Here is a 14408-nt window from a genome sequence, read left to right on the forward strand (position 1 = left end):
ATAATTTAAATTAAAAGGAGCAGTCGTCATACTTGGATACAAACTCCTCTTCTTTCTCTGCACATATGAGAACAAAGTGAAAATGGGTTTGAGTTCACAGAGAAGCTCTGACAGCTCGTCTGATGGGATGCAGCTCCAATACATTCAGTCCAAGATACTGCGATTAGAAGTTCTACCACAGGAGGTTTGAAATGTGGGATTATTCAGGTGGAGAAGACGAGGACTTTGACAGATTGCTATGCTAGTATATTTCTCTTAATTAATTGCTGACTTCTCCATATTTACAGTGTTTCCACAGCTTTGTTTCTCTTCACACTGACCAGCGGGTTGGAAGACAGCCGATGTTTAGAATACATTCAGTATTCCTCCTGAAACTCACTGTCATGTCTGACTGATGATGATGTGTCACATTGACTGAATAAATAAATAAATTTCATCTGTCATCTTGCTGTTGTGTGCATAAGAGTTCTTTTGTGTGTACCACAAAATGTAAGAAAGTACAAATTAAAATGCAAAAATAATTCTTGTATTAATCAATAAGTGAACAGGCTGTGCCCCCGCTGCTAATTAGTATATGCGCTGGACTCATTTACACACCTAACTTGTAACTGTTTTGTAAGAATTCAATGAGATATTCCTTAATTCATCGTTTATTTCATGTTTGTGTCTGTCAATATAAAAAACATCTTTCACCTGCTCATATTTTATTTATTTATTTTTTGCAATTCTAGGTCTAGTTTGTTAATCTAGTATGTCAAAATTATTAAATAATTGTAGAATCAAATAGGTAAGGTTGTGCTGGAAAATGCTCAATAGTGAAATATTGAAATATGAGGTCAAATCAAAAGTTGTCAGGTCTCTGTTTCCAATTAACCAACGTTCCACTTGTGTCCACCCCTTCCTAGTGTATTTAAACTCCTCTCCCTCTGTTGTCCTGGTCGGATCGTCTCGTCAACATGTCTTGTCTCCTCGTTGATTTGTGTCAGGTTTATTAATCTGCAAGAAAGAACACACACCAAGTCAGGTTTCAGGTCTTACTCGCGAGGAGAACGGACAGAGTGTTTCAGTTACAATCTCCACTCCGCTCTGAAAACTCTCGTCCGTCTTCTCTCCTTTTATTAGGGTTGCTGCAGGTGTTTACATTTCTACATAGCTCAGTGAGCAGAGAAGGGAGGAGGTGAATGGAACGCATGGCTCCGTCGACGTCAGCTTGACTCGAGTGCTGGAACACTTTGTTGTTTTGTGAAACTGCTCCTTGCCAGTTTTCACAAAACTGTCTTCTCAGTTTCAGAGGATTATCATCTGCAAGGCATAAAGATTATTGTTGCAACAACACCCCTGCACTCATCATAGTGCAAGAATGTGGAAATACAGCATGGGATAAATTATATACACTTTTATTCCAACAATTTGTCTCGCCTCCTGGTCATCGTGTCGCTCCTCTCGTCGCCGTTGTGTTCCCTGGATTTTCCTTGTGTTCCCTGGATTTTCCTTGTGTTCCCTGGACTTTATTTTCAATAAACCTGTTTTTATGGAACTGGCTGAGTCCAGGGTCCACCCTGCACAAACCCTGACAGAATGATCCGACCTCCATGGACCCAGCAGACTCACCAGTTCCACACAAATCCTTCAAGGCTTCCCTGCAACCTGATCCAGCCCGGCCTACACGCCAGGGACCCATTCCAGTAGGGCCTATGCACCTGTGACCCGATCCCCGTCGGGCCTGTTTCCCATCTGACCCGTTCCCCACCTGGCCTGTTTCCCCCCCAGTGACCTTTTCCCATCTGGCCTGTTCCCCCCCAGTCTTGTGTTTCCTGTGTTCCCCCCCAGTCTCTTGTTTCCCGTGTTCCTTGACTTGTCAGTCCCTGTTCCCGAGTTTCCCTTTGGCCTCCGTGCCTTCCGAGTTCCCCGTGTGTCTATATATATATATATATATATATATATAGACACACACACACACACACACACACACACACACATTTGTGCATTATTTTGTGTAATGAACTAATTGAATGGCTTTTCGGTTGGGAAATTAGTTCAATAAACATGCTCTGGTCTCTAAATATGAAAGAAATCCCAAAAAATAATTCTTTTTTTTTTGGGGGGGGGTTAGGTCCAGTGTGTTCATCCAGTGTGTCAAAATGAATAAATACTTGTAGAATCATGTAGGTGAGAGGTGAGGTTGTACTGAAAAAAGGGACAAGGAATATTCACGATAAACACTTTAAATAGTGAGACAAGAATGTAAAAGCACTGTTGCTTTTACATTCTTGCCATTCAATTAGTTCATTACACAAAAGAATCTGATTCAACTCTTGGGCCCAAAGGGTTAAAGTCGAGAGAACGAAAGCAGACAAGAAAATGTGAGTGATGTGAAGCAGAGCAGACAGAAGGGTTTCCAGGAAACAGCTCTGTGAAGGTGAAACAAGAGAGCAGAGTCTCATTTTATTGAACTGATAAATGTTCTTTAAACTTGTGTGTTCTTTATGGAACATTTTGTGTCTGTAATGATTAATACAAATCCAATATAAATGAGTTGAATGAGTTTCTTCTTTCTTCCATGTGCTGGTCGATGATTGACTGTCTGGTTTTAGCAAATTATGTGAAGGGCCCACCAAAAGTGAAACAAAAGAAGAAGCTTTCACTTTCACTGTGAGTGTAAATCTGCTTGGGAGGGTTTCCTGGAGCGTATAAAGCAGCAGACATTTCCTCACTTCTCAGTTTCCAGTCCAGCTCCGAGCTCAACACTGGTCTCCTCCGTCGCTCTCCTCCACCTCAGCGTGGACCGAAACAGCTTCAACCCAAACAACACCAGCAACTTCTTTAACTCAGCCATGGCAAACACTTTAGGTAAGAGAGAGTGTGTGTGTGTGTGTGTGTGTGTGTGTGTGTGTGTGTGTGTGTGTGTGTGTGTGTGTGTGTGTGTGTGTGTGTGTGTGTGTGTGTGTGTGTGTGTGTGTGTGTGTGTGTGTGTGTGTGTGTGTGTGTGTGTGTGTGTGTGTGTCATACAGTGAAGTAATGTGGTAAAAATGAAGCTGTGTGTCTGCCTGCCCTCCACAAAGCTGCTGGTGTTGTGTCGGGGTGGGCGGACAGGCGTGTGTATATTTTTTTACCATGCAGCTCATTTCAGAAAATAGGTGTGTTTTCCTGTAATGACACTCAGACCAGTCTCTCGCTTTCTCAGCTCTGACAGACGTTTTAGGGTATTTTCAGAGGAGGTATAGAGTCCTTTCAGAGTGTTTACAGTATGGTTTCATTGTGGTTTCCTTTCTGTGCGGAAACTGTAAACCTGTATACAATGTCAAGCAGGATGTAGCCCATCCCTCATTCTTTCTGCTCTCCACACAGATTCTTATTACACCAACAACAATGAGCTGAGGATCGTGATGGTCGGGAAGACCGGAATTGGGAAGAGCGCCACAGGAAACACTATTCTTGGCCGCCAGTGCTTTGAGTCCAAGTTCAGTGCCAAGTCCATGACGGTAGACTGCTCTAAAGGCAAAGGTTTGGTTTGTGGCCAGCAGGTGGCGGTCATTGACACGCCGGGCCTGTTTGACACCAGGTTCGGCATGGATAAAACCAGCAAGGACATTTGCCAGTGCATCTCTTATGCTTCTCCCGGACCGCACATCTTCCTGGTGGTCATCAGACTGGGCAGATACACGGAGGAGGAGCAGCAGACGGTGCAAAGGATCCAAGAAATCTTTGGCCAGGCTGCAGACAGATACAGCATGGTCCTCTTCACAGGCGGGGACCAGATCGAAGGAACAATTGAGGAGTTCCTGGCTGAAAGCCCAGAGCTGAAGAACCTGGTGGCCAGATGTAACAACCAGTACCATGTCTTCAACAACAAGAGCGGAGATCCCTCTCAGGTCCAGGAGCTGCTGCTGAAGATCAGAGACCTGGTGCAGAAGAATGGAGGAAGCCACTACACCAACCAGATGTTCCAAGAGGCCGAGAAGGCCATCGAGGAGGAGAAGCAGCGTATCCTGAAGGAGAACCAGGAGAAACTACGCAAAGAACAGGAGGAGATGGAGAGGAAGCTGCAGGCGAAGTATGATCAACAGATGCAGAGAATCAGCCGAGAACTACAGGCTGAAAGAGAGCAGGAGAGGAAGAGGGAGAGGGAGGAAATGAATGAAGAGAAGAAGAGGGACAGGGAGGAAATGAATGAAGAGAAGAAGAGGGAGAGGGAGGAGAGGGCTGAAGAGAGGAAGAGAGAGCGAGAGGAGAAGGAGATGGAGCTGTGCAGATTAAAGGAGCAGCATGACAGAGAGCTGAACGAGAGAATAGACAATATCAAATCCAGGTATGAGACTGAGGCCAGAGATGATGCAGAGGGCTTCAATCCTTTATACCCTCTGGTACAAGCTGGAGAGCTTTTTCTCCTTGGCGGGAAGAAGGTTGTTGGTGGGATCCGACTCCTGGGAAAGGTCATTGGTAGTTGGTTCAAATGAGAAGGTTGTTACCAGATTATCACACTGCCCCCTGGTGTCCATGGTAGGAAGTCTGAACAGATATTGATCAAGGATTCTGTCCAATGTTTGTTAGATTTACAAAGACTGACTTCTTAGTCTTATTGTTTAGTCTTCACTTGTCTTTCAACAATCTCACTGTTTGCTTTGTTCAAATAGCCATGAAGAGAAACAGTTATGTTATAACTGACTGTGTGATGTCTCTGTTTGGTCCTTGTACCTTGAAGGGATTTTGACTTTTTGAATTTGTTGTTCTCAATGCTTTAGCTTTTGTATCTTATTCCATAATCAGTGTTGATGTGCCCTGATGTATTTTTTCTGAATTAAAGTTAATAACACTCAATTAGATTAGACTCTTGTGATGTCTGTTCAGCTCTCAGCACATTTCCATTTCTGTGGACCAAGCTCAAAAAACACTGTTCCTCCTCCCAAAACCTCACAACACTGAGTGACATCTGGTCAAAGCTGACAGGAGATCACACAATAAGTACAGATAAAGTCAAGGTAAAAGTGCAGGTGTGAGGAACCCTCGCGTGTCCTTGTCAAGTCTGCATCTCTAACCTGTTTGTCACTTCCTGTTTCATTGTGATTCACCTGTCTCGTCCGCGGTGCTGCACACTTGTTTTTCCTGTTTACTCCCCCTCTGTGTGTCTGATTGGAGGTTGTCATCTGTGTCTTTTCCTGGTGGTTTTAATCCCCACTCCCATTGTCTCTGTCCGATCGTACCCATCCTCAGACCATATGGGGTTATATTTGTGCCAAAATTCTGCAAGAGATGCCAGTGGGGAAATCCAAGGTGACGGCGTTACGGCGCCGCCATACTCGTTCGTGGTCATCTTGAAATTCCGCATGTCGGAAGTTGACGGAAGTGATGTACAAGGAAGGTGAGACCTTCTCCTCTGTTAGAGAAAAATCTGCCTTCTTGTCTCTATAGAAACGAGCAGCCTGCTCTAATAAGATGCAGTACTTATATCAGTATTAATGAGAGTAGCAGTACTTATATCAGTATTAATGAGAGTAGCAGTAGTTACATCAGTATTAATGAGAGTAGGAGTAGTTATATCAGTAATAATGAGAGTAGGAGTAGTTATATCAGTATTAATGAGCGTAGCAGTAGTTATATCAGTATTAATGAGCGTAGCAGTAGTTACATCAGTATTAATGAGAGTAGCAGTAGTTACATCAGTATTAATGAGAGTAGCGTGTGTTAGTGGCCTCGCCACAGGGTATTGTGATGCGTCAGTGTGAGTGTACTGAGTGTATGTACTGTCCTGTACTGTCCATACCTGTCCTCGCCGCTGGCTAGGCTTGGTTCCAAGCCGAAAGAGGAAGCCGGGTGCGTAAGCCTTCCTTTGCCAGTACATAGCCTCTCCAACATCAAGACTCTCACTGGACCTCCTCGTGGTAACGCATGGTAACTGGGTACCTTGCGGACCCAGGCTAGTCAGTGAGGGATCTCGGAGTACCCGAGAACCCCAGAGGTGCAGTATGCCAGGCCCACCGGCGTGTGGTCACGCCCTGATACTCACCAAACCCGGGTCCGCTGCCTTGCGGGTAGGCTTTTAGCCAAAGGCTAGGGGAGACAACCCCGACAGAAAACCGGGCAGATGGAGCTCGTCAGCCACGGCAGGCAATCATCTAGGAGAAGGAAACTCTGACATAAAACCTACGGCACTTTGGATCTCACTTTCACCGTCCCAGTCATGCTGGGCTATGTCAGTGACCCTTGTTCTTAAAGGGTGGGGCCAGTTTGCGCGTACTGCACTTCACCTTAAAGTCTCGTAGCGCAGGCCGAAGGACATGTCCACGTCACGACCACAAACTCTTAAAAGTCCTGTAGCGATGGGAACGGGGCGTAAACGGCAGGTGGATGATGTCACTGGAAGCCGTAGTCTCAATCCTGCATGCAGGCGGTTCGGTGTACTATGGCCGCTTGACTTCGATGGAGACGACGAAGTCATGAGGTGTCGTCCCGAGCGTCCAAGCAGCCTTTTCTAGGGATGCACTGCTTGCTCCACATGGAGAAGGGTCAATAAAAGGCGGCCTAAACAAAGCTTGTTTCCACTCGGAACCCAGTTGGCTAACCGCGGTCAACGGGCATCATATCTCGCGGTCGACAAAATAAAATAAAAAATCAAAAGAGAAAATACACGGTTACGCTCCCTCAGATGAATGGACTAAAAGTAGCTTGTTGGAATATCCGAACTATGTTAGATCTGAAAAACAGCAATAGACCAGAGCGTCGGTCAGCACTGATTGCTCACGAACTCTCACGTCTAAAAATTGATATCGCAGCTCTCAGCGAGGTGCGCTTCCCAGAAGAAGGCAGTCTTCAGGAACGTGGCGCTGGCTACACCCTCTTCTGGTCTGGAAAGCCTGCTACAGAACGGCGTCAGTCTGGCGTCGGTTTTATGGTAAGGACATCCATCGCCTCCAGGCTGGATAGATTGCCCACTGGTCACTCGGACCGTATCATGTCCATGCGCCTCACACTCGACTCCCATCACCACCTCACTCTCTTTAGCGTCTACTCACCAACTCTTCTAGCAGATCCCCCAGAGAAGGAAAAGTTTTACTCAGATCTTCGTAGGCTTCTATCGAACACCCCCACTGAAGACAAAGTCTTGATTCTCGGTGATTTTAACGCCAGAGTCGGTCGCGATTCCGAAGCATGGAAGGGCGTCCTCGGCAGTCATGGAGTGGGCAAATGTAACGACAATGGGCGTCTGCTTCTCGAGTTCTGCTCAGAGCAGCAACTTGTCATCACCAACACTATCTTCCAGCAACGCGACAATCGTAAAACCACATGGATGCACCCAAGATCGAAGCACTGGCATCTCCTTGACTATGTGCTTGTCCGTCAGCGTGACCGGGTCGACGTCCTTCACACTAGAGTAATGCGTAGCGCCGAATGTCACACAGATCATGGTCTAGTCCGTTGCACACTTCGACTACGTGTCAAATTGAAACCTAGAAGTAGGGGGGGACCAATCAGGAAAAAGTTTCAGACTAGCTTACTAAAGGATCCTATCGAAAGAGAAAAGTTTCAATCCAGTCTTCAACCACGTCTCAACCAAAATTCTGATCCTTCTCCGGATGCACTCTGGGATCATATCAAGTCCTCTGTCCTTGAGACTTCAGAGGAAGTCTTAGGCTTCGCTAAAAAGAAAAATAAGGACTGGTTCGACGAAAATGATGTTCTTATCCAGGAACTGCTTTCAGAAAAGCGTTCTGCACATCAAGCCCATCTAGCTCAACCCTCTTGTTTAGTAAGGAAAGCAGCATTCCGTCTCGTATGCAGTAACCTACAGCGTAGGCTCCGAGAGATGCAGAACGATTGGTGGACCGATCTAGCTAAGACTACCCAGCTATGCGCAGAGCTTGGTGACTACAAGGGGTTCTACGAGGCCGTCAAGGGTGTGTATGGGCCAAGTCATCAGGTTCAAAGCCCTCTTCGTAGCTCTGATGGTCAGGAACTTCTCACCGACGGCACCGCCATTCTCAATCGCTGGTCAGAGCACTATCAGACTCTCTTCAATACCGACCGCTTCATCCAGGACGCCGCTATCAACCGTATCCCCCAAGAACCTATGAGAGAGGAGCTAGACGATCCTCCCACCCTTCAGGAGACAACTTGCGCTATCCACCAGCTTAAGTCAGGCAAGGCAGCCGGTATAGACGGCATTCCTCCAGAAATTTGGAAAAACGGTGGACCTGCTTTGCATACAAAACTCCATGAACTCTTCCTGTGCTGTTGGGAACAAGGTGAGCTACCTCAAGACCTCCGAGACGCCGTCATTATTACCCTGTACAAGAACAAGGGAGAAAAATCAGATTGCTCCAATTACAGGGGGATCACCTTGCTCTCCATCGCAGGCAAGATCCTTGCTCGTATATTACTGAACAGAATCATCCCGACAATAGCCATGGACCATATACCTGAAAGCCAGTGTGGCTTTCGTTCAAATAGAGGAACTACTGACATGGTTTTCGTATTACGTCAGCTGCAGGAAAAATGTCGAGAACAAAATAAGGGTCTCTTCGCCACCTTTGTCGACCTTACCAAAGCCTTTGATACCGTAAGCAGGTCGGGCTTATGGCTGATCCTGCAGAGGCTTGGCTGCCCTCCAAAGTTTGTTAATATGATTATGCAGTTGCACTTTAACCAGCAAGGTCAGATCAGGCTAAATGGGGAACTTTCCGAGTCATTTCCTATCAAGAATGGAGTTAAGCAAGGTTGTGTCCTTGCTCCAACACTCTTTAGCATATTCTTCAGCAGCATGCTGAAACAGGCCACTGAAGATCTTGAAGACGAAGACAACGTTTATATCAGGTATCGTCTGGACGGAAATTTATTCAACCTCAGACGCCTACAGTCCCGAACCAAAACCTTCAATCAGTTAATTCTGGATCTGCTGTTCGCTGATGATGCCGCTCTCGTCGCCCACTCTGAGAGAGCTTTGCAGCATATTACATCATGTTTTGCTGAGGCTGCCCAGCTTTTCGGGCTGGAGATGAGTCTTAAAAAGACAGAAGTTCTGCATCAACCCGCCCCCCAGGACACGTATATCGCCCCCCACATCACCATCGGCAACACTGAACTAAAAACAGTACAACAATTTAAATATCTTGGCTGCATCATCTCCATTGATGCTCGCATTGATAAGGAGGTTGACAACAGGCTTGCGAAAGCAAATAGCTCATTCGGCAGACTGTACAAACGAGTCTGGAAAAACAAACACCTCAAATCCAACACTAAGATCAGTGTGTACAAAACAGTTGTTCTTACCACCCTTCTCCACGGTTCAGAAGCCTGGGTTCCATACCGCAGCCACATCAGTCTCCTTGAACGTTTCCATCAGCGATGCCTGCGCACCATTCTAAACATCCACTGGAAGGACTATGTAACCAACACCAAGGTCCTGGAACGTGCAGGAGTAAGCAGCATAGAAGCCATGCTTCTAAAATCACAGCTTCGCTGGGCCGGACATATAGCTAGAATGGAAGATCATCGTCTACCAAAGATCATCATGTTCGGCGAGCTTTCGAGTGGTCACCGGGACAGGGGTGCTCCAAAGAAACGATATAAGGACTGTTTCAAAAAGTCTCTCAACATCTGTGGTTTAAACCCAAGCAAGTGGAAAACACAAGCAGAGGATCGAGTTGGATGGCGTCACACCATCAACGTAGCCGCCTCAACCTTTGAGAGTGAACGTAGGAGCAACTTAGCTGTAAAGAGACAACAACGGAAAGACCGGATAGCACAGCCATCAGACCCAGATGACCAATCCTTTATCTGTCGACACTGCAGCCGAGCCTGCCGTGCTCGCATTGGACTTATGAGCCACGAGAGGTCTTGTGGGAGAAAACGGGGTGGACCTCCTTCATGAATCTTCGTTCGCGAAGCCAAAGCCATGAGTGAATGAGAGTAGCAGTAGTTATATCAGTATTAATGAGAGTAGCAGTAGTTACATCAGTATTAATGAGAGTAGCAGTAGTTATATCAGTATTAATGAGAGTAGCAGTAGTTATATCAGTAATAATGAGAGTAGGAGTAGTTATATCAGTATTAATGAGCGTAGCAGTAGTTATATCAGTATTAATGAGCGTAGCAGTAGTTACATCAGTATTAATGAGAGTAGCAGTACTTATATCAGTATTAATGAGAGTAGGAGTAGTTATATCAGTATTAATGAGAGTAGCAGTAGTTACATCAGTATTAATGAGAGTAGCAGTAGTTACATCAGTATTAATGAGAGTAGGAGTAGTTTTTGTGGTTATGTTAGGAACAATGAAAGTCTAAGTTGCTCTTTCTATCCTCGTTCCATGTGTTGGTTTATGAAGTGTAATTTCTTACCTTGTGAAAACTTTCTCCTGTAACTTTTGGTGTGTTAAGAGACGAATGTGCCGACATTGACCCGTACCAGTAATCGTATCGTACTGTAGTAATGGATGTATACAAGGTCCTTGTGTAATAGCCCTGAACAATGGGGCTGAAAAAAGTGTAAATAAAGTGAGCGCACGTCTTGTCCTTAGCGCACGCCAGTGATAACTGTATTTTCCACATTCAAACAACGATTTAAACATCTTTTAACGATAAACCACATTCATTTCAGTAATTACTTCACCAAAATCGCTCCGAAACATAATCACAACTCAGTAATAAACTCAATCAGCACCGGCAGCATCTTTCTCATACTTGTCAGTGGCACACACATAGCCAGTGATAAGTGAAGAGGCCAAGCGTGTCCTTCCTGTAACTCACTTACCAAATGCGCCCTCTGCTGGGACACTCCAGTAACTACTACTGCTGTATGAGGCATATTAGAAAGAATTAAAGAATTGAAATAAATACTGTGCATTTTTAAAGAGAACATACAAAAGCAAAGTACACAAGTACTCAAATACTCTAAATATCAAAACATCAAATGAACCGTTGCCTATTACACCATCACACTTATATATATATATATATAGCTATTAAAGTTAATATTAGCTATTTGTCATCATATGTAACAGACGCTGACATTTGAACATGTCTATCGAGAACACATAAGCCGGAGCGGCTAAATGTCGGTTTGGGCTGTCAGAGATTGAATTCCTGGGCCACCATGTGTCTTCGGGTGGAGTGGCCCCCCTCACCAGTTAAAGTGGAAGTGATTGCTGCCTTCCACTTCCTCAAACCGTTTTCAATATTGTGAAAACAGCTCTCTCTCTCTCTCTCTCTCTCTCTCTCTCTCTCTCTCTCTCTCTCTCTCTCTCTCTCTCTCACTCACTCACTCACTCACTCTCTCTCTCTCTCTCTCTCTCTCTCTCTCTCTCTCTCTCTCTCTCTCTCTCTCTCTCTCTCTCTCTCTCTCTCTCTCTCTCACTCTCTCTCTCTCTCTAATAAATAATTAATTGAATATAGCTTAAATGATTTGATTCATCAGCTGGTCTGGTCTTCCAGTGACTGTAAATAGTTCTTCAAGTTCTCAACATTGGTTTTTTTTGTGATCAAACGTTTTTGTTATTTGAGTCAAATTAAACAAGATACAACATATTTTACATCACACAAAAACAAAAACATAATAATTGTCTGATGCCTGGTGCGCGCGGCAGGATTTTAAAATTGTCGGCAGAGTTCCCGAACCCATGAGACGACGCACACGTGCCGATAAATCATCCCAGGTGTAACAGGTTTGGTGGTCCAGTGTGCGGTGTGCAGCCACACGGCAACATCAACACACCACACACGAACCCATTTCACTCACCAACGTCCCCACATCAGAACTCTCGCAAAACCTCTCGAGATCAAACGTGATTCCAGACGTCAACAAACATGGCGGATGAAGAGGACGCATTGGCGATTGTTTGTGGTGTTTTTATCCAAACAAAGACGTTTTAAAAAGAAGAGGCGTTGGTCAAAGGAGTGGAGACAACGGGAGCATGGTTGTCGGTCCGGACCGGCGTTTCCTCGCCACTACGTCACCTCGCTTTCTGATTGGCTACACGTCACAGTCAACAGGCTCGTGCTGGTCGTCCCCCCGGGGGACAACCACACCATGAGAACTCGGCCAAAACAATCCAACATGTTGAATATCCCCGATTTGAGATGGGAGCGGTCCCGACATCCTTCCGAGCCGACGAGAGCAGTCCTAACACACCACACACTGCAGGATTATCTGATAAGATTATCTTATGATGATCTGAGCGTCGCCCCGAGCGCCGGTAGAGCATGAGACTCTCAGTCTCAAGGCAGAGGGTTCGTGTCCCACGCCGGGCGCCACCTTCCCGTGGGCTCTCCACCTTCCCGTGGGCTCTCCACCTTCCCGTGGGCTCTCCACCTTCCCGTGGGCTCTCCACCTTCCCGTGGGCTCTCCACCTTCCCGTGGGCTCTCCACCTGCAGGAAGGTTCTTAGTGGTGCAGTGTGATCTGGGCGACGGTGCTCAGCCGGCACTGCCAGCTGCTGTAGATGTAGATCTGTAGATTCATGAGCAGGAAAGCAAAGGTAAGAGTATTTTAGTGGCGATGGTTTCTGACAGACTTCAAGAGGAATATGCATCTTGTACGGTTATTTACAGATGGGTTCAGGATTCAGTCAGGGAAAACTGGTTTGGTGTTTGCAATTCCAAGCCTAAATATATTTAAGAAGCAAAGAACATCGGATCATCTCGCAGTATTCACAGTAGAAATGATGGCTCTCCATTGGGGAGAGGAAAATAGGGTGGAGGAAGCTCTTATTTGTTCTGATTCCTTAGCAGTGTTGTCCTCTATTCATGCCTTTTCATCCCAAAGCCGGCCGGATTTGCTTTGTGAACTTTATGAGTATTTGTATAGGCTTGGTCAATGGCACATTGTATTAGATTCATGTGGGCTCCTGCTCATGAAGAGGTAGAGGGAAATCAAATTGCAGATCATTTAGCTAAACAGTCACTGAAGCAGGATGGAGTCTTGGAGATGAGCTTCAGTAAGTCTGAGATGATGAAGGCCCTCCTCAAAACTCAAATCTATTCTAAATGGCAGGGGGTTGGGATGAAGAGAGCAGGGGGAGAGACAACTTTACCAGGTGAAAAGAAGGGAGGAAAAGTGAAAATGTTAGAAGGAGGGAACTAATTGTTATTGCAAGGTTAAGGTTGGGACGTTCTGGGCTTAATAGTACTTTGTGTTTAATAGGGAAGCAGCCATCAGGTTTAGGTGAGTGTGAGGTTACATGTGGGAGCTGTAGAGCTGCTATCCTCCATTATAGAAAATATAATCCTAATACAGAGAAGTTGAAACAAGGATTGGGAAGGCAGGGGGTCGAGTCTTTCTAGTTAAACAGTGTTTTAAATTATCTAGAGAGTGAATTTAAGGATCTCTTGATGTTTTTAAAAGAAACGGGATTATTTTTGGTAGAATTGAGATAAAATACATCAAACGGACAGAGAGATACTCTGGCCCACACTCCAGCATAGTAGGTGGCGGTAGTGCGCCCTAACGTTGAGTGCCGTCCGCCATTGAGCAAGAAGAAGAAGAAGGAGGATGATGATGATGATGATGATGATGATGATGAGGAGGAGGAGGAGGAGGAGGACGGTCTTTTAGGACGTACCCCCAGTCCTCCGGCTTTAGGACCGCGCGGTCGGCAGGGCAGACCATAGACCTAATAAAGAGTAGACGCCTCATGACTGCTGCCGCCCACGAGAGCGGCGCGTTTACAGGGCGGCCATCTTGGACCGGTGGCAGTCGCTCCTGCAGCGCAGTACTTCAATAGAGGAATGACGTCATTACACTATTTAAGTTGTCATAAATCACGAAATTCTCAAGCAATTTTCACGTTTCACGAGTTTGTTTATAACAAGAGTCAGACATGATATAAATATATATATATATATATATATATATATATATATATATATATATATATATATATATATATATATATATATATATATATATATATATATATAGAGAGAGAGAGAGAGAGAGCGAGAGAGAGAGAGAGAGAGAGAGAGAGAGAGAGACAGAGAGAGAGAGAGAGACAGAGAGAGAGAGAGAGAGAGAGAGAGAGATGCAAATAGAACAAAAGAAACCCAGAAAACGTTCAGATGTGATCAAGTTTTTATTGACATTATTTCTTATGGCTATACATTACATTTGACATTTATGATTAGATGATTGTACTACTACTGTATTATTGTTATTGCTATTCTTATAATTATTATATTCTCATATTATTATATTTTATAGTTACTGGTATTCTCATTGTACTATTATTATTGTTATAATATTCTATTATATTACCTTATTATAATTATCTAATGCTGTTTATTATCATTATAGTTTTTATTATTGTATTATAGTTACTGGATTCTCATATTATTATTGATATTATTATTATAACCATTACTACGGCTGAGTATAGCCAGTAACCTATTTGCCCATGGTAACAGTATTATCACAATACAGCG

General features: G+C 44.8%; 1 protein-coding gene across 1 annotated transcript; it reads left to right on the plus strand.

Annotated features, from left to right (window-relative positions):
• The first annotated feature begins 2725 nt into the window (after positions 1 to 2725).
• LOC308110151 (GTPase IMAP family member 9-like) lies at positions 2726 to 10509 on the plus strand. Its single transcript, XM_080464274.1, has 3 exons — positions 2726 to 2850; positions 3349 to 5685; positions 9888 to 10509. The coding sequence occupies exons 1-2, from the start codon at positions 2835 to 2837 to the stop codon at positions 4455 to 4457; spliced, it is 1125 nt and encodes a 374-aa protein (XP_080320400.1). The 5' UTR covers positions 2726 to 2834; the 3' UTR covers positions 4458 to 5685; positions 9888 to 10509.
• The last annotated feature ends 3899 nt before the right edge of the window (positions 10510 to 14408 follow it).

Source organism: Lipophrys pholis (assembly GCF_963383615.2).
Source record: "Lipophrys pholis genome assembly, chromosome: 5".
Classification (NCBI taxonomy): Eukaryota; Metazoa; Chordata; class Actinopteri; order Blenniiformes; family Blenniidae; genus Lipophrys; species Lipophrys pholis.